The sequence below is a fragment of the Stenella coeruleoalba genome (assembly GCF_951394435.1).
Source record: "Stenella coeruleoalba genome assembly, chromosome: 2".
Classification (NCBI taxonomy): Eukaryota; Metazoa; Chordata; class Mammalia; order Artiodactyla; family Delphinidae; genus Stenella; species Stenella coeruleoalba.
In genome coordinates, this window is record NC_137147.1 from 107,364,089 (window position 1) to 107,386,873 (window position 22,785).

The following is a 22,785-nucleotide window of genomic DNA, read 5'->3' on the forward strand; positions in this document are numbered from 1 at the left end:
ATTCTAATGGTTACTACTAAAAGAGTGCATTTCTTTATTTCTGTGTGTCACTTAAATATAGTTAGCGATTTTTTTTCTTCTCAGATCAATCATTTAGTGAGTCTGGGGGTCAAATATATTCCCATTATGTGCCTTATGGCTTACTATGCTATTGCATATGTAGTATTGTATGTAAACCTGCTTACAGGTTACACTGTGAGTTCTTATAAAAAAGTGCCTCAGACAGAGGCCAAGTTTTAGAAGGTACATTTCTATACTTCTTAAATATCTTCAACCTTTATGTAATAAGTGCTCAGAAACACAAGATTCTTCTAAAAACACTGTTATTCACTGCAGTAAATTCACAGTCGATGACAAATGTTTAACCTTAACTGTTGTAGAATTTCTAAACAATTTCAAAAAGGATTAAATAAATGAATCCTCTGAAATGTCATCATCCCTATAAGCAGAAATTTTGTCCCTGTCATCGATGAGTGTCAATATGTGTATAAAGCAACAATGGAGATTTTCAGATAATTTCTGAAAATTGTATATTCATTGGTTAAAACAATTATGTAAAAACCACACCCATGAGAAGGCTGGAAAAAATTCTTAAGCTACACCCGCACACACACACACACACACACACACACACACACACACACACCATTTTGAAATAAGCAAGCACACTGAGGCTCTCTCTTGATAGTCACTTCTTTATATGCCTGTCATGTCTTTGCTTCTAAATGCATCGTTTGCCTAAGGATATGGAAATAGACTTTTTATAGACATAATCAAGATAAACCTAGCACAAATTGTTTCAAGTTGTATAGAAACCCTGGTCCCCAATTCTCCTACTGAAGAGCAGTTCTTTTCTTCTTTGAAGTCATCCTCAACAGATAGAGCCCCTCCCCAGGTCCTCACCTGATTCTCAGGTGAGCCTGTGGGTAGAGGTGAGGAAGGTTTGCTTTCTTAACATGGTCAGAATATTACTAGGTATAAAAGTTTCTTTTCCCCAGATGACCTTTTTTCCTATCCACCTTCCCCTGGTGGGAAGGAAGTCTGTGATAAACAGGAATATAAAAAGAGGGCTCTGACTTCAAATAGTCAAATTCATAGGGACAGAAAGTAGAACAGTGGTTGCCAGGACCTGGGGGAAGGGAGGTAATGGGGAGTTATTTATTGTTTCCTGGATATAGAGTTTCAGTTTGAGATGATGTAAAGGTTCTGGAGATACATGATGGTGGTGGCTGCACAACAAGGTGAGTGTACTTAATGCCACTGAATTGTACACTTGTGTGTGTGTGTGTGTGTATATGCACACAATGGAATATTACTCAGCCATAAAAAAGAATAAAATTTTGCCATTTGCAGCAACATAGATGGACTGGAGGGTATTACGCTTGGAGAAATAAGTCAGACAGAGAAAGACAAGTATGTTATCACTTATATTTGGAATCTAGAAAAAATAAAAGCAAATGAATACGTATAACAAAGCAGAAACAGACTCACAGATACAGAGAACAAACTAGTGTTTACCAGTGGGGGAGGGGTGGGGAGAGGCAAGATGGGGGAGGGGATTGAGAAGTACAAATTACTATGTATAAAATAAATAAGCTGCAAAGATATATTGTACCTTTTAAAAGTCAGATTCTGGGCCTCCCTGGTGGCGCAGTGGTTGAGAGTCCGCCTGCCGATGCAGGGGACACGGGTTCGTGCCCCGGTCTGGGAGGATCCCACGTGCTGCGGAGCGGCTGGGCCCGTGAGCCATGGCCGCTGAGCCTGCGCGTCCGGAGCCTGTGCTCCGCAACGAGAGAGGCCACAACAGTGAGAGGCCCACGTACCGCAAAAAAAAAAAAAAAAAAAAAAAAGTCAGATTCTTAGGTTCTAACCCAGACCTATTGCACCAAGTTTTCAGTGGAAACAAAAACCAGGAATCTGTATTTTACATGTTCCGCCAGGTGATTCTTACACACAGTAAACTTTGAGAACCACTGTATCAGGTAAATATAAGCCCAAGGCAGTAAGCTTCAACTCCCAGATGATGAAGTTAATTTTCTCTACTTTTAGATTATGATCTGAAGAATAAGGTTAAGGCAGTAGTTCTCCAGCAGGGGTGATATTTCCCCCGGTTATATTGGGAAGTGTTTGGACATATTTTGGGTGGTCACATTTAGGAATATGCTACTGGTATCTAGTGGGTATAGGCTAGGGCTGCTACAAAAAAAAGTGGTTAAAATGGTAAGTTTATGTTAAGTATATTTTAACCACAGTTTTTTTTTAAGTTAAACGAAAAAAGAAGGGCATGTTAGTCAAATAACATCTAGACATCGTACTAGGAGAAGCTGTCAATATTAGAAAGATTTGTCTTGTAGATGCTCCTCTCTGTTGACACAGAAAGGCTTACACTCTCTCCCACAGTACGTGGTCTCAATATGCCTCCTGCCACGGGGGGTAGGGGGTAGGGTGTTAGAACTTTGAAGACTTTGCACCCACTCTCTGGGATGGAGTTGGGAACCTCATAGGAGGACCATATAGAGAATATCAAGAGGATCGTGGCAGTGAAGGAAGAGCGAGGAAGATAAGAGAGTGGAGGGGAAACACCCATCAGAGGTAGTCTCTGTATGAATTGGAAGGAGATTCCCTGAGAAAAGTCCAGAAATACTCCTCCATACGTGCACCCCCATGTTCACTGCAGCGCTAGTCACAATAACCAAGATGTGAAACGACCCGGGTGTCTGTCAACAGGTGAGCAGATTTTTAAATGTGGTATATATTTTATTTTATTTTATTTTATTTTATTTTATTTTGCGGTACACGGGGCCTCTCACTGTTGTGGCCTCTCCCGTTGTGGAGCACAGGCTCTGGACGCACAGGCTCGGAGGCCATGGCTCACGGGCCCAGCCGCTCCGCGGCATGTGGGATCTTCCCAGACCGGGGCACGAACTTGCGTCCCCTGCATTGGCAGGCGGACTCTCAACCACTGCGCCACCAGGGAAGCCCTGTGATATATATTTTAAAATGTGGTATTTTAAAATGGAACACCATTCAGCCTGAAAAATAAGAAGGAAATCCTGCCATCTGGGACAACATGGATGGGCCTGGAGGACATTATGCTAAATGAAAAAAACCAGTCACAGAAGGACGAATACGTCATGATCTCACATATATGTGCAGTCTGAAATAGTCAAACTCATAGAAGCAGAGAGGAGGACAAAGATTATCAGGGGCTGGGGGCAAAGGGGAGGGGGAGGTAGTGGTCAAAGGGTATAAAATTTCAGTTATGTAAGATAAATAACTTTTGGAGTTGAGGGGGGCAGGAAGAAACTTTGGGAAGTGATGGGTATGTCTATGGCCTTAAGGGTGATGATTTCCCAGGTGTCTACTGATCCCCAAACTCATTGAATTAAATACACTAAATTTGTACATAAACATGTATAGGAATGCATACATTAAATGTGTACAGCTTTTTATGTCAATCATGCCTCAATAAAGTGGTTTCTTAAAAAGGCCTCCGCAGCCTTTTCTGGATTTCCAATCTACTTATGGTTTCTAATCCACTCTCCACTGCTCTCCAACAAGTCCCCTTAGGGATTTGGAAAAAGACCTGGACCCTACAGACAACTTCTTCAGCTGGCCCAAAGCCAATCTTCATGACAGAGCCTCTGCTTGGAAAGTGGGTCCAATCCTCACTGGCCTCCACATCCAGCCACTCACCAAAGCTGGCCACACACCTGGCAGCAAGTGTAATGCCACCCTCATGGTTTGTGTCAGGACTCACGCCAGCATGGGCCAGTGTGATTAGGCCACCAAGAAGGTGAATGCTTCCCAAGGCCACGCGAATGGAAGGAGGTGTCCCTGCTCTGCTCCTATCTGTCCACACCTAGAGTACAGTTGTCCAGTCGTGAGCTACCGGAGTTTAAGGTAAATGGGCCCAAAGCACATCATTTACAGAAAAGTTAAAGCCCCTGAGCTACGTAGCATGGAAGCGAGAAAATTCGAGGTCTCACGGTCAGTGCCTTCAAATCACTGACGAGTTGTCAGGTAAAAGAATAATGTGGGGCTTCCCTGGTGGCGCAGTGGTTGAGAGTCTGCCTGCCGATGCAGGGGATGCGGGTTCGTGCCCCGGTCCGGGAAGATCCCACATGCCGCGGAGCGGCCGGGCCCATGAGCCATGGCCACTGAGCCTGCGCATCCGGAGCCTGTGCTCCACAACGGGAGAGGCCACAACAGTGAGAGGTCCGCGTACGGCAAAAAAAAAAAAAAAAAAAAAAAAAAAAAAAAAATAACGTGACTTGATCCATAAAATGAAAGCTGCCCGGTGGAGTTTCAGCTTTTGACTCCGGGCAAGGACCAGCTTTCTCACAGTGAGACCTGCCCAAAGGCACAAGAGTGATGATTTTCCAGACTGAGAATGACAAATACTGTATGATTTCACTTGTATGTGGTATCTAAAGAAAAATAAATAAATAAACAAAGGTAACAAAACAGAAAGATTCAGAGAACAAACAGGTAGTTGCCAGAGGGGAAGCGGGTGGGTGGAGGAGAGAAATAGGTGAGGTATAAACTTTCAGTTACAAAATAAGTGAGTCACAAGTACGAAATGTAGAGTATGGGGAATAGAGTCATTAATTGTGTAAGTTCTTTGGACGGTGATAGATGACAATTAGATTTATCATTTTGAAACGTATAGAAATATTGAAACACGCTGTTGTACACCAGGAACTAACATAGTACCGTAGGTCAATTATACTCCAAAACCAAGCAAACAAACTCATAGAAAAAGAGATCATGATCCCAGATGAGGGGGGTGAGAGCGAGTGGAAATTGGGTGAAAGCAGTCAAAAGGTACCAACTTCCAGTTATAAAATAAATAAATACTAAGGATGTAATGTACAACATGATAAAGATAAGTAACACTGCTGTACACCATACACAAAAGTTGTTAAGAGCATAAATCCTAAGAATTCGCATAACCAGGAAAATATATTTTTTTCTAGTTCTTTAAGGTTGTATCTCTATGAAATGATGGATGTTCACTAAACTTATTATGGTCATCATTTCATGATGTATGAAAGTCAAATCATTATGCTATATACCTTAAATATATACAGTGCTGTCGGTCAATTACATCTCAATAAAACTGAGATATAAAAAAAAGAGTGATGACTTCCCAAGCTCTTCAAGGAAACGGTGGTTCCAGCATTGGTGGAGGTGCTGTTTGAACCAGATTATATTTAAACTCCCTTCTTGTGCTAAGATTCGCTAAGCACGAAGCACCTCATCTCACTCCCCTCCTTCCTAATCCAACTGCTATCTCCTGGGTCCAGGCCCTCCCCATCTCATCTCGGGTCACTGACAATTTTGCGGGGAATCAATCCTGCCTACCACCAGCAACATCCTCTTCCTAAAATATCACACTCCTTCGGGTGTTTCTCTGTTCCAAGGCCCATTCCCAACCCCGTCCAATGTTCATGATTCTTTCTACCTTTCAAATTTTTGATAATCTTCCTCCACCCCAGTGAGGTCATAAACTTTGCTCCAGGTAGACCTTTCTTTTCTCTATTTTATCAGGCTTCCACTTGGATCTTTACTAAAAAGAAAAAAAAAAAAAAATCAACACATTTCCTAGGCAGAGGGAATGGTTCAGGCAAAGGCATAAATATGTAGAAACACAAGACATATTCAGGAAACATAAGCAAAAGCGTTTGCTCTAAAATCCCATGGTCTAAAACTCCATGACACTCCATTTAGTCATCACCTCAAACATCCTCGTTCCTCTCTTTTTAATAATGGTGTTTTAGCCACTGAGACTTAAATCCCCAAGTCTCCCCGTCCATCCTCACTCTCCAGAGATGCCCTCTGCCACCTCACAGTGTCAACTCTGTTAGGTTGAACCGCATGAAGTTGTGATTAATGTAGATCAAAATGGTCCAATATCAGCAATTTCACATGATTCAACCTAATACGTTTTCAAGGCCCTCACAACTCTCTCCTCTTCTCTCATCATCCCAGATGCTCCGCGACCTCGTGCCTCACCGTCTACCTCCCGGATCATGGCCATGGCCTCCCCACTCCAGCCTGTCCTGGCCTTTTCCCAGCCCATCTGGCTCACTACGAAAACAGTGTCCCCTGATGCCTGCAAGACACACCCCAAAACCCCCAGTCGAGCTCTCTACCACCTAATCTGACCTGCTTTTGCAATCTTACCCTCTACTCTTCTGTTCACCTGGAACCGTCAGTGGAAGGGGCCTTCCACCCACCATGTCCAGTGATTCCCAAACCTGGCTACACAGCAGAATCTCAGGGGCAGCTTTTACTTAGTCAGCCTGTTAATCAATCCATCAGTCTAGCCTTACATTCATTTACACATGGCTTTACCATGCCTAGCACTTTAAAAAATTGCTCTAATGAATAGACTTTAATTCTAGAGAATTTCTAGGTTCACACCAACATTGAGGAAAGTACAGAGTTCCCACCTCTCCCCCGACGCCCCCACCCACCCTGCCACACACACAGCCTCGTCCACCATCAATGTGGTACATTTGTTCCAATCAATGGACCAACACGGATGCATCATTATCAACTATAGTAAATATTTTGAATAGGTCACGTACAAAATTTCTTTAAAGATCCAAACACCACAAAAGGATATACAATGACAAGTAGGTCTCTCTCCAGCCCCTGACCCCTGACCCCCAGTCTCCCTCCCCAGAGGTCCATTCCATGTATATACAATGATACTTGTAGGTAAGTCTCCATATACAATCTGAATACAAGTGTAGCATACTGCAGGTACTCTAATGTACCTTAACGTTTTCCTCTTAAGAATGCATATTGTTCGACAGCAACACAAATCGGTCTGCTTAACTCTTTTGAACAGCACTCTGCAGAGTTGTCTAAAGTCTAGGATTTATATCTTTAACTAACCATCCCCTATTGAAGCAACAGAGGGAGCTTTTTAAACTGCCATTTCCAGGCCTCATCCCAAAAGTACTGAATAAGAATTCCAAAAGGTGGACCCAGGAAGTTCTATTTCATATACATTTTCCAGGTTACTCTCATGTAGGCATCTCAAGGGACTAATATGCCAAGAAAATTGGAGATGGAAGATGTATAGCGAATTCCCCGAAGTCTCAGAGCAAAGGCAGAGTTAACAGAACAACAGCAGTGCTCCCTGAATAGGAAGAGTGGATGAATGAACAGATCTGGGAGGTACACCATAAAAGTGTGGCTGTGATAAGTAACCCCAAATATCATAGTCCTTTTTATCAAGAGAGTTTAAGTGATCATTTTCTTGCTGTACAGTTCACTGATGGTGAAGTGTCTTCTGAGTCATCGGAGGAATATTAAGATGAGGTCATCATGGTTTTTAATGAGAAGCGTGTTTTACTGGCCTCTAAGTCCATGGGTGGTAGGTTTGGATATTTTCAGTAAGCAGTCTATTAAATTTACTCATAACTCATTGGAGTCACTTTGGGCTGTTCTGTAAAAGCAGGAGTCTTCTGTATGTCTGCACAGGGCATGGTTAAAAGGAACTAGGTTTCCAGAAATCTCTAGTCTCCACTTCACCAAAGACTGCCTGTTGGGCAAAGCATTTAAGCTCAGTTTCTTGGGCTGTAAAATGAAGATTAAAATGATAGCCATATTATTCACTGCTTCACGGGGTGTCTGTGAGATGATTCATATGAAAGCATTTTGAAAAGTGTAATGTCTCCTATACCAAATAAAATAATAGCATTGTATTAAAGATATGATGTCCATCAAAATGTTCAGACGTAGAAGATCTGGCCCAGACAAAATCGACAAACACCCCTCATGCTTCCGATTCTAAATTTTTTAAATTATTTTTGACCTATGAAAGTAATATAATCACATAGTAAAAAAACCTCAAAGGTCATGAGGATATTAAGTGAAAAAATAATAATAGCAAACATAAGGACTGATAGAGATAGAGCGCGCATACCATAAGCCATGCATTATCCTAAATGCTCCTCAGAGCAACCCTTTGAGGTATGTTACTGTTATTATCCCCATTTCATAGATGATAAAAGTGAGGCACAGAGAAGTTTAGTAACTTTCCCAAGATACACAGCTAGGAAATGGCAGAGCCAGTTTTCTGTTATCAACCCCAAATACCAGGCTTATTCTCCAAGGATGACCACTGTTTTAACAGTTAATTGCATAACTGTATTCATTTTCTATTTGTGCATAACAAACTGCCCTAAAGCTTAGAGGCTTAAAGCAACAAACATTTATTATTTCACTGTTTCTGTGGGTCTGGAATCAGGGTTTGGCTTAGCCGGGTATTTCTGACTCAATGTCTCTTAGGAGGCAGTCAAGATGTTGGTCAGGGCTGCAGTCTCATCTGAAGATTCAACTTGGAGAGGGTCTGTATTGGAGAGGGTCTGTATTGGAGAGGGTCTGTATCTCTCCCCAAGTTGCCTTGCCCCCCATAAAGCTTCAAGGACAATTACCACCAGCATCACCCTGGCCAGCAGGCTCAAAACCTCCTTGAGATGGAGCAAATTTGTTCATATGTCTTGGAAATATAAGGCTTAAGAGATAAAAGCTCTGGATCTCTTAGTGCCTGATAGTCACTGACAATAATAGAGCTTTTCCCAAAAGCCAATGTTGGTAGGACTACATTTTGAGTGTGTTTTACTACAAATACGCACAGCAAAATCTCAATGGTTTCTCCCTTACGGTTGTGGAAAGGATCACAGGAGACAATCGAAAAGAAAGCGCTTTGAACATTCCATGCAAACATTATTATTGGTTGAGTGCAATCTACCACTCTTTGGTGAAGAAAAATGATTTCCTTAATTTTGACCTCCCGTGCTCACACATCAGCCTTGGCTTCCCCTGCAATATTTCTGATACCACTAGAGCTACCCTGGGTAGTGGGCAATCCCAGAGCACCACCGAGGGTCAACCTCTGTGCATTTAAATGTCAGAACAATATCACCAATTTCAAGGCAGTGAAAAGACAGCAGGGAAGACCCATTTTCTTTGTCTACATCAGGGTTTCTCACCCTGGGCTGGATGATTCTTTGTTGTGCTTTGCAGGATGTTTAAGCAACGTCCCTGGCTGTTACCCACTAGATGCCAGCAGCACTACCCCACGTTGTCATAGCCCAAAATGTCTCCAGAGATTGTCAAATCAGGGGTGACGGGGTTTGCAAAATCACCCCCAGTTGAGAACCAGTAGTCCACATAAAGAAAGGAAACATGGACCAATAATTCGGGGCAGAGATGTCTGTTAGCTGGTATTTTGTTGCTGCAGAAAGACGGATTTCAGATGGCTAGTAGAAAGTAGAAAGGGAAACTGCTAGTAGTTGCAGGGCATAAAAGTGGTACCTCTCATCTCTCCAGCTGGAGAACCTCCACAGCAAGCGACCACCTCCACAGTTGTCATTTGTGGGACCTGGGGGATGGGACAAAAAGCCTGCCTTGGATCAAAAGTTAATGCCATCTAATGCCACTAGCATGTGTCCACATCCTCCGCTGGTGACAAGGGCCTGCCCTGCAGAGGAAACCAATAGTGAAAAGCTCTCTCTCCTCTCAAGAATCCTGGTTTTATTAATATATTCCAAAACGTCATGTCAACAAAGGGGACCTCTCACCGCAAAGAAACACAAGCCATCCAAGGGCGTGTCAGTAGCCTCGAAACCTGATTTTTTTTTTTCTCATGTTCTAAAGCAGCATATGGACCGCAAAAAAATCTCAGTGAGTAAGAGCCCACGTGAAATTCAACCAATCAAGGCTTCGATTTTTCCTTGCCTTCTCTGGAATCATTCTGCTAAAGCAGCAAAGCAAAGCTGCATCACTAAAGAAATCAGTGCGAAAAGACTCTTGGTTCTGTTCTAGGCACTTTGGAACAGCTGAAGGAAAGCGGGCATTGGACCGTAATATTGCTCCTTGACAGGCCTCAGCTAACCTCCAGTCCTTGAGGGAGCAAAGAAGGGGGTAAACACTGCCTGGGAACTTTCCAGAGTTGAAGATGATGCCAGAAATTTCCCAAGCAGGGCCACTCCTTTCTCTCCTCCCACCCCAAAGGCCTGTCTCCTGCCTTTGCAGAGAATCATTCAAACCAAACAAATCAGGAGCTATGACGTAGGCAGTGACTAAATTTCCGGACAAATAAAAATGAATACAAAGGGGAAAAGAGGAACAGCCAATATATGTTACAGCCTACTCTTTGGACTCACCTGCTAAATGTTACCCATCAGCAGAGGTTAAAATAAAAGGCTGCCCGCATTCCAGGCAGACACCGTTCTCCAGGGGCAGCTCAGCTCAGCCTGGAAGTCCTTGGCAATCCAGCGGTATGGTCTGGTCATTCCTAAATACTCTCTAGAAGGCAGAGTTCCTGTCAAGTGAAAGCATGCAGGCTCCATCCCTTGACAAAGCCCCACAGCCAGGGAGCAGGTGTAGCCTGCCAAAAACAAACAAAAACTTCTCGCAAACAACAACAGACAGTTAACACCTGCAGCCTGTCAACACCAGTTAGCCTGCCTGACGAGCAGAAGCCTATTAGGACCAGCGCTCAAATCTAGCCCGGTCCTCGACCAGCAGAAACTGGCATCTCTGGGCTTCCCCCAAGGAAGTGACCTTCAGTGGAAACTCAGCACAGCAAGCGCAAGCCCTCAGCCTCCTTAAACTCTTGAGGGCCCTGCTGGGTGGGATGATGACCTTCCTAGGCCCTAGGCGCTTCTGCTCCCTCCTCCATAATAATATTATTCAAATTTATTTTTGATATAACTTTCAATACTTTGATGCCTTGTTTTCTTAATGTGCTAGGTAAAATGGAATAGGTTTTGGTGGGCCTGAAAATTAAGACATTGTCTTTGAATATTTTCACTTCCTTTGCTTTATTTTCTTCTAATTTTAAGAGAAATTAAACCTCTTCCTGGGACCCGAAAAGAATCACAGATCCTAGGCACTGTGCCCACACATGTCTAATGAGGAAGCTCTGATTCGGTAGATAACATGCAATTAAAAAAAAAAAAAAATACTGTTACCCACGGCCTAATCATCCAACCAAACACAACCTTGGCCTCTTTTGAAAGTCCACTCTATTGATAAAGTCCTGACATAATACGCCTGGAAGTTGTATCTTTCCATTTGTCACTTAAGAGTGATTCCGTATAAAGGTAGACTCCGAGAAGCTTAAAAAAAAACAAAAAAAATCAAGTTACCACACAAGATAGATTTTCTTCAATATTTTATTTATATAGAAATACTTAAAAAATGAAGTAGCACCATTACTTAAGTTTTACCTTTATTATGTAGAACTTTAAATGTCAGAAAAATAAAACTCTTGATACAATTTCAAATCTTGTCTCAGCAAATATAATATTAGTATTTGACCATGAGGTTAAAGGCCCTTTATCATAAAATAAAATATACTTTGTTTTTTTAAACTTTGCTCAGTAAAGTACATTTAAGCTCAAGTAACATCACCTACATATACATAAACAAGTGGTAAACAAATGTATTAAAATAGAAATACTAAAACTATAGTGGTGCAACAGAATTTTTGTAACTTGCACTGAATTCTATTTATACAAATGTTAGAAAGCATCAACAGTTCCTTTTGACATGTTTATACATTTCCGTTTTTTGTAATAATATAGAATAAAATATGCTTTATATCACTGAATAGAAAATATGCTGGGTGAAGCAGATCTAGAAGATTTGTCTGAACCTATAAAATCTCCATCCCAACAGAATACTGTTCAAAACATTACGCATTTTATGGTTTGTAATTCCGTCACAATTGTGTGATTATTAAAATAATACAGTGTTCTTTGCCATAAGGCCATACTAAAATAAAAAGATTTAACCCAGCTACAAAAAAGTTCACTGAACTTAAATTAAAATACTTGTAAACATCTTTGCAATATGAAATATAATTTTTCAAGTCAAAAAAGAATAAAATACTTCAATCTGTATAATGCAATTTCTCTTTAAAACTTTTAAACGTTTTTTAATATATAAGAGATATGTTACAGTTTCTTTAACTTTAATAAAGCTGCAGTATCCTGGTTTCACAGGAACTCCTGGCCCTTCCACGAACATTCAGAAAGGATCCACTGTGTTCTATAATAAGCATCGTAGGAACCCAGCCACAAAGGGGAACACACTAAAACAGTCCACACATCCCATAGCACTATTATTATCATCTTCATCATAATAATTATTGTTCATTTTTTCCTACTTTAAGAAAATGGAAAACTTGTGGGGTTTTCTTCTTTTGGAAGCTTCCTATTAAGTACAGTGTAAAAACTATCATTACTAGAATGTCGCCGTTCCTATTATTTATAGAGCATGCATTTAAGGTGGTTCGGAGGTTTCCCAGGCTACAGTACTCTTGATGCAGATATCCTGGCAAGTTCCTTTGTTTAAAAATCGAAATTTAAAAAATGAGCGGATACTACAGCTTTCCAAGCTCCTCTTCGGATCTCAGAGTGTGAGCAGGGAGGCGGGGAGGAGAAGGTGGGGCACCAAGTAGGCAGAGAGGCGCTGGGGAGTGAGGATGGAGGGAAGCGGGTTCTCCATCCCCCGCGTGGTGCGCGCCGCCTTCAAGAAAAGATGCGGATGGCCTGAGTGACCGCGGTGTGGCAGACCGGGCATTCAGGCTCACTCTTCTCACAGATGCGGTTGGCGCACTCCATGCAAAAGAGGTTGTGGCCGCAGGGCACCAGTGCGGCGATTACTTCGCTCTCAAAGCACACGGAGCAGTCGCGGCTGCCCTTACGCCGCAACCCAGAGGAGGAGGATGAAGAGCTGGAGGAGGAGCTGGACGAGGACGAGGAGCCGGATGTGTCCGACGGCTGCAGGCCCGGCAGCTGCGCCCCAAGGCCGTTGGCATAGGCGGCGTAGGCCAGGCCCCCTCCGCCCGGGTCGCTGCGCACCCGGCGAGCCAGGTGGTGCTCGCCCGCCCCCGGAGCCATGTGCAAGGGCGGGGACAAACGGGGGCAGCTGGTGCCCGGGTGCAGCCGGCGGTGCACCAGCAGCCCCAGGTTGGCGTTGGAGGGCGCGCTGGCGCCGCCCCCGGGAAAGACCACAGAGGAAGACGAAGCAGACGAAGATGCAGAGGAAGAGCAGGAAGAGGACACGGGAGCTGCAGGTCCGCCTCCCGGGGACCTCTCAAACTGGGCCCAGAGAAGTGGAGCCCCAGGCGGTGGGGCGGGAGCCGGGTCGAAGGTGGGCTGTAGCTCAGGACAGCCGTCAGGGGAAGGCACAGAAGCCTCCCCCGCCGTGTAGGTGTATCCATTGCCATTGTTGTTGTTTCCATTGTGAGCAAAGCTGAGCGCGGGGCTGGGGGGACTATAGTCCGCCAGGCGCGGGGTGGCAGCTGCACTGCCGCTGGTCCCCCCGCCGAAGTAAGAGTCTGTGGAGGCGCTGCCAAGCGAGCTGGAGCTGTCGTTGCGATAACTAGAGAAGGGCTTGCGGCCCGGAGTGGGCGTAATGCTGGGTGTGGGCTTGCTCCAGAGGCTGCCTGGGCCGGACCCGCCGGACCCATGATGCAGATCAAAGCCCACATCCGTGCCATTGGCGTGGAAGTCGTTCTCATCTGTGAGCTCAATGATGCCGCCAGTGCGCAGGGCGATGTGCGCCTCGATCTCCTCGCGAGCTCGGTCCACGTTCTCAGGCATGCCGGTCACCTCGAACACCGGCTCCTTGTCGCGGCTGGGCGTCACGATGTACGTGTGCGTCTGCTGCTGGATGCGCTTGATCGTGGCGCCCTTGGGCCCCACCACGAGCCCCACCACGCGGTAGGGCACCCGCACCTGGATGGTGGTCTGCCCCGGCAGGTTAGGCGGCCCGGGCACTGCGCCGTTGAGCGCCGTGTTCTTATTCCGCGAGGCGCGGATCATGGAGAAGTGCTCGGCGGCAGAGATGATCTCCCTCCGAGCCATGGCCACATCCTCCTTCCTGCCCGTCACAACAAAGACAGGCTCCTCCCCACGAACTGGGGTCTTGATATAAGTGTTGGTCTTCGCCCGCAGTGCTTTGATTTTACAACCTGGGAGCCAGAGTGCAGGGGAGGGAGTGGGAGAGAGAGACAGACACGCCCATTACCCCGGGGTAACCGCGGGGACCTGGGACTGCCCGCGTACGGGGCAGCGGGAAGGCAGAACGCGCGATGGGCGGAAAGGGGGCGGCTCCCTCACAGACCCCGGGCCGCTCCACGGGCTGGAAAGCGGGTTCCACCCGCGAGGCGCTCGAGGAACAGTCCGTTGGCTGCCCAGCCCTCCCCCAGTGACTGCAGTCGTCCCGAGTCAAACCCGAGAATCCCAGAAAAAGTCAGCTGGGGAGATGCCGCTGGTATCCAGCGGGACGCGCCGCCGTCCGCCCTGAAGACGAGGCAAAGGGTTCGGGGAAGGCGACCGAAGGCCGAGATCCTCCAGCGCGGGGGGGGGGACTGGTGGGAATGGGGGGCAGTCCCGGGACCCATTGTTCCTCCTCTGGGCTCCATTCCGCTTTGCAGAAATCCAGAATCCTCCTCCCATCCGATGCTCACTCCTCCTCCTCCCCCCTCCCAAAGGACCGATCAAAGGCCCCCTCCCCCAAGCATCTTATATTTAAATTCTATTTCCCGGGGTGGGCTGGGTGGGGGGCGCTAGGGGAGAAGGCAGTGATTTTCGCAGGAGAAAGTGCATCCCGCCGTGGCCGCGGCGCGGCTCTGGGAGACAGCCTGCCTGCACTTTCTTTGTCTGGGGCGCCGGCCCTTCGCGCGGCTCTTCCTCCCTCCCCAAGGCTCCCCGGCGCCGCGGATCTCGGTTCCTCTCCCGCCTTCCCCGCGGGGCGGTGGCCCGAAACCCTCTCACCTCCAGCTGCCCATCCCTGCCGGACCCACCTTGCCGCCCCACGATCTCGGCGACATGCTCGGAACTGGGCACCGGCACGCACTCGGTCATGTTCACGCTCTTCTTCCTCGGCTCGCTGTCGTACAGAGACGCGCCCTCGTCACTGTCCAGCCCCAGCAGGGAGAGCTGGTCGAGCGCGAGCTGCAGGGCTCTTTGGTCATCCAGGGTCTCTCCCCCGCCGCTGCCGCCGCCGCCGCCTCCCCCGCCGCCGCCTCCCCCGCCGCCGCCGCCGCCGCTGCCGTTGCGCTCCAGGTCTGCAAACAGCGAGCTGGGCATCGCTCGGCCGTGCGCACCGCGCCCCCGCCGGCCCTCTGCTCGGCGGCGAGAAACTGCGGCCACAAAGGCAGCCGGGAAGCGAGTGGTCAGGGGCGGAGAGGCCGGCCGGCTGCAGAGGGCTCCGTTGCTCCTTTCTCGGCGCCGGGAAGAGTGGGTCGCTCCTTGCGGTCCACGCCGGGCAGTGGCTGCGGGAGCCCCCGCCTGGGTCCCCACCCCAGATCTGCTGGCGGGTGGGGTGGGGGCAGAGCTCGAGCGGCGGCCGCGCGTGCCCCCCAAGTGCCCGGCTGGCTGGCCACAATGCCGAGCGAGAAGCGAGCAGGCGAGCGACAGCAGCGTTTCTTTAAGGAGCCCCTCCCCGGCTCCTCCACTCCCTCCCGCCCGCCCGCCCGCCAGCCCTCACTCAGCGCTTTTTCCTCCTCTCCTCCCCGCCTCTTGACTGAGCCTCTGCAGCCAGACGGCTCCAGAGGGGGACGAGGGAGGCGCAACGTCACCGGCGGGAGCTGACTCTACAATGCTACTGACACTATCGCTGGGGGAGGCGATTGGCGCGCGCTGGGCCGGGGGCGGGCGGAGGCCGCAGGCTGAGCGAGCGGAGAGCGAGCGCCCCCCCACCGCCGCGCTCGCCGCAGCCCGCCCCGTCCTCCTCCCGGCCGCGCCCCTCCCCCGCCGCCGCTAACGCCTCTCTTTGTTGTCTAATGCGGGACCGGCAGGCTCGGGACACTTGCCTGCACCTATCAGCCGAGAACGGTCACTGTCCCCAGGTCTCCTCCCTCGCCAGACTGAGAAAAGGAAACGCGCCCAACTCTGATGCCAGGGGCCCGGCTCTAAGAGACTGGTCCTTAGAAAGTCCCGTTAGTGTCCCCCAAATAAACCACCCCTAGAACCAAAGATGCCACTGGGAGAAGCGTCTATTGTCTGCCCAAAAGGCGGTCCGAGCCCTCGTACACGAAAGGCATGTCTCGAGGTCCTGGGGCGCACTGGCAAAGTGGCCCCCGGCGCGGGCTGCCCACCTGCACGGGAGCGCAGGAGACACAAAGGCAAACGCCCGGCCGCATCTCCGCTCGTGCGCGCGCGCGCCCGCAATTCTGTCCCCTTGGGCAACACTTCGCCCAACTGGCCCTGAAACTGCGGATCAGAAAGCCAGAAACGGGTTGCAGCGCGGACCTGGCCGGCCCCGCCTCCGGCGACCTCCGGAACGCACCGCGCTGGGGTCCTGCACATGCCACGCGCGCCAGGTGAGACCCCGCGGGCGCTGATACGCGCACGAGCGCCGCGCCGGCACCGCTAGGACGCCGGCCATACCTCCAGCGGGCTGTGAGGGCGTGCGCGCCCGCTGTTCTCAGGGCCCTCCCCGCCCCACGGTCGGGCCTGCGCAGTGCGCGCGAGGAGCGGGCGGTCCCTTTAAGGCGGGCGCGGCGGAGTGCGCCGGCCCCTCCCGCAGCCCCGCCCAAACGGGAGGTGTGCGCTTGCCTCCCGGCCGCTCTTTGTGCGTTTCTTGGGGTGGGGGTGGCGTCGGAGGGAGGGTGCGACGGGACCGGCCGGCAGGGACGGCGAGCTGCGCCCCCTCCCGGATCTCCCGGGGGCCGCCTCCGAGCGCTAGAGAGAAGAAAGGAGGCTTTGAGGGGCGGGCCGGAACGGGGCACGCTGCCCGCCGGGCCAGCCACTCGATCCCTCTCCGCCCGATCCCCCGCTCCGCCGCCGACCCGGGCGGATGCCCCCGGGTCCCGGCGCGCGCTCCCCTCCCTTGTTCGGGGCGCCGCCTGGCTCGCCGGGTCCCCTGCGCCTGGCCGAGGCCGTTCCGCAGAGCGGCCGGGGCCTCGGTTCGCGGAGTCGACCAACGTTGGCGCAGCGGGACTCCTGCTGAGGACAATGAGGCCATGTGGCCGCAACCGCAGACAGGCTTGCTCGGGAATCCTCGTGGTGCCGCGGGGCGATCTCGGCACTCGAAGACAGCGGCTCCCCCAACTGCTCCCTGCGTGACCCAGGGAAGAGTGAGGGAGCGCCCAGGGCCTTGGTTTCTCATCCATAAAATAGGGGAAACCATACCAGCCCTCCCCACCTTGTGGGTTCTGGGAATAAAATGTGACAATAGGTGGGAGCGCGCTTTGCAGGCAGTCAGGCAAACGCCTTCTGAGAAAACGAACGTGGTTTTCCTTCCTCGCTCACCTGGAGCTGTCTTGGCAAAGAGGTGCTGATTATTTCCTTAGGGAAATGAGACTTAGAAGCCACTTACAGTGGTTACTTCCTCAGGATGTTTACATCAGCTTCCTGGTGTGTGTTTTTCTTCAAAGGGAAAGCTTGGTGAGGGGGCAGGGATTGGGGTGGTGGGCGTGCTGCGTCTTCTGAGACAGCCACCACCTAGACCTCCAGTAGAGAATTCTTGTATTTTTTTTAACCTGGTTTATGGACTCAAGTCCTACCAATTTGAGAATGAGGAGGGAGTGCCCTTGAGGATTCCTGCCGAGATGGAGGGCTGGGAATAAAGGGTCCTGGCTGGGGAGGGCCATAGAGGAGGCCCAGCCTGGAGTCCCTCACTAAGGGCCTGTAAACACCGAGGCAGACAGGAAAAGCCCTCCTGAGTCCTTGGCATTTGTATCTTGCCGACACAACAGGCTAGCTTTGGCCTCTCAACTCTGTTTCTAGGGACTTCATAGACTCTGGTTGCGCCAACTGAGGTTTCCTTTTTCAAATCACAAACATGATGAAGGTAAAGTTGTTCTTCAGCTTCCACAGCTGATGAGGCCTGTACCCAGGTAAATGGGGGCCCTCCTCCCCAAGGTTGCCTGTGCTAGGGACCAGGCTTGCCATACATCCTCCCCCTCCTACCTGCAGTGTTAAGCTTTCAGATGGTCAATTCAGAAATGATTTGGAGAACTGGATACTTCCGAGTCCCTGGGTCATTCCCCGGAAGGTGAATACACTTTGTGGAAGTGACATGTTTCATATCTCTCTTCCCTACTAGATCAGGAAGACAGGAGCTCTACCTGCCTGTAAGTGCAAATGTTCAATGAAATCACCCATCTCACCCCCACCCCATGAAGGATAAGCTAAAACTCTGACCACAGGAATTCATGGAAAGCTGCCAATCGCGAGGTGCCCACGACCTTCCATGTAGCCCAGGTCACCCTCCAAGGACCAGAATGCTTCAGTTAAACCTATACAGAGGTCAGCATGGTTTTCTGGACACCCACAAAATCAAAGCCCCTCCTGAGGGTAGGAGGGGGATGATTGTGGTGGCAGGAGCTGAGATGGCTGACGGATCCGGTTCCCAGTCCAGCTCTCCCCAGTGTTTCTTGCCTGCAAAAAGAAGGTCGTGTCCCGCTTTCCATCTGCTTCCAGGGTGGAGGGTGGTTTAGCAAATGGGTAATGAATGTACAAGGTGACTCATTGTACGTTGCAAAGTCCTAAGCAGATGTACTGGGAAGTGGGTGCTTTCCCCACTGCCACTTCTTGTCTACTTGTATCCAGTACTGACTGGTCAGGGTTATTTTCTGACACTTGAACGCTATTGTAAAAGTAATCATCTGGAAATTTTAATTCACAGTTAATGGCTTGAATAAGCCAAGACATCATAAAACTTGCAAAGTCCAGTTCTGTTTTTAAATAGATAATACACCCAACCCCAAAGTTTCTGGTTAGACTTTCCCAGGCGCCTTTAGGACCCCAGAGCTTAACTACTTTTCCTGATACAGGACATGTTCCCTAAGGACGTCCCCGATGTAGCCATATTATTTTTTTTTATTAGCACAAGAGAGAAGCTTGCAGAATGTGATCTGGTAAGATAATAGAGAAGTTCAGTTGTCATAAAATAAGAAAAGGTAAAAACAAAGCAAGATTAGCAAAAGACCACCTTGTTCTTGTTTCCAGAGCCTCCAAACTATTTTGCACACAGCTTGCTTCCTCTTGCAAACTAAGTAGCTGGCAAAGAAATTAAAATCCTCGTGGGAAAACAAGCACAGTTTCAATCAACTCATTCAACATTATCGAGCACCTACATACTTTTTTAAAGGCACAGAGGAAAGTGCTGAAGCTACAGAAATGAAAAAGGCAGAGGAAGGCTTTCCCTTGAACACGGTCTTGTCCAAATCCAGTTCCCAGCAGGGGTGAGTGCCCAGAGGGTAGTGAATCTGCCTAGGGTCCCAGGAAGCCTTCCCAGAGATGTGGACATTTGAGTTGTACTTTCAAAGGATGACATTAATTGAGACTAGTGCCTAGCATAGCATATGATATCTCATAGGGACTCAGTTAATCTTTATTATATGAATGAGTGAGCCAGACTGAGAAGGCTCGAGGTATAACTTTCTTAAGTATGTGGATGAATAACAGTCTCTGGGAAACAGCTCAGATTACTTCAGCCACAACTACATGATTTTGAATAATAATAACCACAGGTAATACTTATTAAGCACTTATTATGTGCCTGGCAGTTTTACCAAATGTTTTATAATGCAGTCTCTTATTTAATCCTCTTAACTACCGGGGTCAATACTTTTATTATCTCCATTTTACAGATGAAAATAGGTTAAGTCACTTGCCCAAGGAAAGGCACATTTATTCTTTTCCTTAAGGAGTACCCCTAAAATGATGTAATCTTCAAATATTAGATCCACTATTGAACCTAAGGTCTTGAAGCTAGTAAGTGGTACTTGAGCCTGTGATCTTTTTTTTTTTTTTTCTTTTTTTGCGGTACGTGGACCTCTCACTGTTGTGGCCTCTCCCGTTGCAGAGCACAGGCTCCGGACACGCAGGCTCAGCGGCCATGGCTCACGGGCCCAGCTGCTCTGCGGCATGTGGGATCCTTCCAGACCAGGGCACGAACCCACGTCCCCTGCATTGGCAGGCGGACTCTCAACCACTGCTCAACCACTGTGCCACCAGGGAAGCCCCAGAGCCTGTGATCTTAATCAACCATAAGTTCCTTCCCATCTCTGAGCCATGGTTCCTCAGAGAGGAAATATTTCCAGCCCTGCTTCTGTAACGATCACATGTGTGAGGGGACTTGAAAGCATTTTGTTTTTCTGATGTTCTGTGGTTTTTATATCATTAACATGTATGTGACATATAATACATGGAACACACATATTTTAAGAATATTTTAATAATATGGGAAATGTTCTCCTTATGTTGAGCGAACACAGAAAAGGATAGGAGTGTGTGTGTGTATGTCTGTGTGTCTGTGTTACTAAACACTCAATAAGCATTAGAAAAAGCAAATGATGTATGGAAACACAAAAGACCCCGAATAGCCAAAGCAATCTTGAGAAAGAAAAATGGAGCTGGAGGAGTCAGGCTCCCTGACTTCAGACTATACTACAAAGCTACAGTAATCAAGACAGTATGGTACTGGCACAAAAACAGAAATATAGATCAATGGAACAGGATAGAAAGCCCAGAGATAAACCCACACCCCTACGGTCACCTAACCTATGACAAAGGAGGCAAGAATATACAATGGAGAAAAGACAGTCTTTTCAATAAGTGGTGCTGAGAAAACTGGACAGCTACATGTAAAAGAATGAAATTAGAACACTCCCTAACACCATACACAAAAATAAACTCAAAATGGATTAAAGACCTAAATGTAAGGCCAGAAACTATCAAACTCTTAGAGGAAAACATAGGCAGAACACTCTATGACATAAATCACAGCAAGATCCTTTTTGACCCACCTCCTAGAGAAATGGAAATTAAAACAAAAATAAATAAATTGGACCTAATGAAACTTAAAAGCTTTTGCACAGCAAAGGAAACCATAAACAAGACCAAAAGACAACCCTCAGAATGGGAGAAAATATTTGCAAATGAAGCAACTGACAAAGGATTAATCTCCAAAATTTAAAAGCAGCTCATGCAGCTCAATAACAAAAAAACAAACAACCCAATCCAAAAATGGGCAGAAGACTTAAATAGACATTTCTCCAAAGAAGACATACAGATGGCAAACAAACACATGAAAGAATGCGCAACATCATTAATCATTAGAGAAATGCAAATCAAAACTACAATGAGATATCATCTCACACCAGTCAGAATGGCCATCATCAAAAATTCTACAAACAATAAATGCTGGAGAGGGTGTGGAGAAAAGGGAACCCTCTTATACTGTTGGTGGGAATGTAAATTGATACAGCCACTGTGGAGAACAGTATGGAGGTTCCTTAAAAAACTAAAAATAGACCTACCATACGACCCAGCGATCCCACTACTGGGCATATACCCTGAGAAAACCATAATTCAGAAAGAGTCATGTACCGAAATGTTCATTGCAGCTCTATTTACAATAGCCAGGACATGGAAGCAACCCAAGTTTCCATCAACAGATGAATGGATAAAGAAGATGTGGCACATATATACAATGGAATATTACTCAGCCATAAAAAGAAACGAAATTGAGTTATTTGTAGTGAGGTGGATGGCCCTAGAGTCTGTCATACAGAGTGAAGTAAGTCAGAAAGAGAAAAACAAACATCGTATGCTAACACATATATATGGAATCTAAAAAACAAACAAAAAAATGGTCATGAAGAACCTAGGGGCAAGACCGGAATAAAGATGCAGACCTACTAGAGAAGGGACTTGAGGATACAGGGAGGGGGAAGGGTAAGCTGGGCCAAAGTGAGAAAGTGACATGGACATATATACACTACCAAATGTAAAATAGATAGCTAGTGGGAAGCAGCCACATAGCACAGGAAGATCAACTCGGTGCTTTGTGACCACCTAGAGGGGTGGGATAGGGAGGGTGGGAGGGAGGGAGACGCAAGAGGGAAGAGATATGGGGATATATGTATATGTATAACTGATTCACTTTGTTATAAAGCAGAAACTAACACACCATTGTAAAGCAATTATACTCCAATAAAGATGTTAAAAAAAAATGAAAGAGAAAGCAAATGAATAGGCTAGAAAGAAATACATCAAAGTTTGATAGTGGGGGCTTCCCTGGTGGCGCAGTGGTTGAGAGTCCCCCTGAAGATGCAGGGGACACGGGTTCGTGCCCCGGTCCAGGAGGATCCCACATGCTGTGGAGCGGCTGTGCCCGTGAGCCATGGCCGCTGAGCCTGCGTGTCCAGAGCCTGTGCTCCACAACGGGAGAGGCCACAACAGTGAGGGGCCCGCGTACCGCAAAAAAAAAAAAAAAAAAAAAAAAAGTTTGACAATGAATATTCTTTAAGTAGCAGGTCACAATTTTATTTTCATTTTATTTTTCTGTATGTTTCAAGTGCATCTTTATTCAATTAATTTTTTAAAGTAATGCATGCTTAATTTAAAAATTGAATAGTGCTAAAAGTCTTAATAAAATAGAAAGCACCCCATACCTGCTGTAAACAGAAGCAAAAAAAAAAAAAAAAAAAAAAAAAAACTAAGCTAATCCTAGCACACATTTATTCATTTATTTTTATTAAAGCTTTTGGAATTGTGAGAGGAAAGGGGAAAGTTCCATAAATTTTATTAATGGGCTTTTAAAAGTAGCTTGACTTCTAAAATTTAAACATAATTTAGTTAATAACCAGTAATAACCATCCTACAATATCAGAAAGGAATAAGAATAAGAGAAAGTAATTTTAAAATCTCTGATAATACTGGAATTCAAAGAGCCTGGTAGCTCACCGATCTCCAGAAAGAAGGAAATCTTCTTTCTGAGCAGAGATGA

The 22,785-nt window shown here is 47.4% G+C and overlaps 1 protein-coding gene across 1 annotated transcript; it reads right to left on the bottom strand.

The window, feature by feature from the left end:
* Positions 1 to 11,327: 11,327 nt before the first annotated feature.
* MEX3B (mex-3 RNA binding family member B) lies at positions 11,328 to 15,467 on the bottom strand. The gene is made up of 2 exons (XM_079913137.1): positions 14,846 to 15,467; positions 11,328 to 14,011 (listed from the first exon to the last, which is right to left on the bottom strand). Exons 1-2 carry the CDS (start codon positions 15,129 to 15,131, stop codon positions 12,564 to 12,566), a joined length of 1,734 nt encoding a protein of 577 aa, XP_079769263.1. The 5' UTR covers positions 15,132 to 15,467; the 3' UTR covers positions 11,328 to 12,563.
* Between the last annotated feature and the right edge of the window lie 7,318 nt (positions 15,468 to 22,785).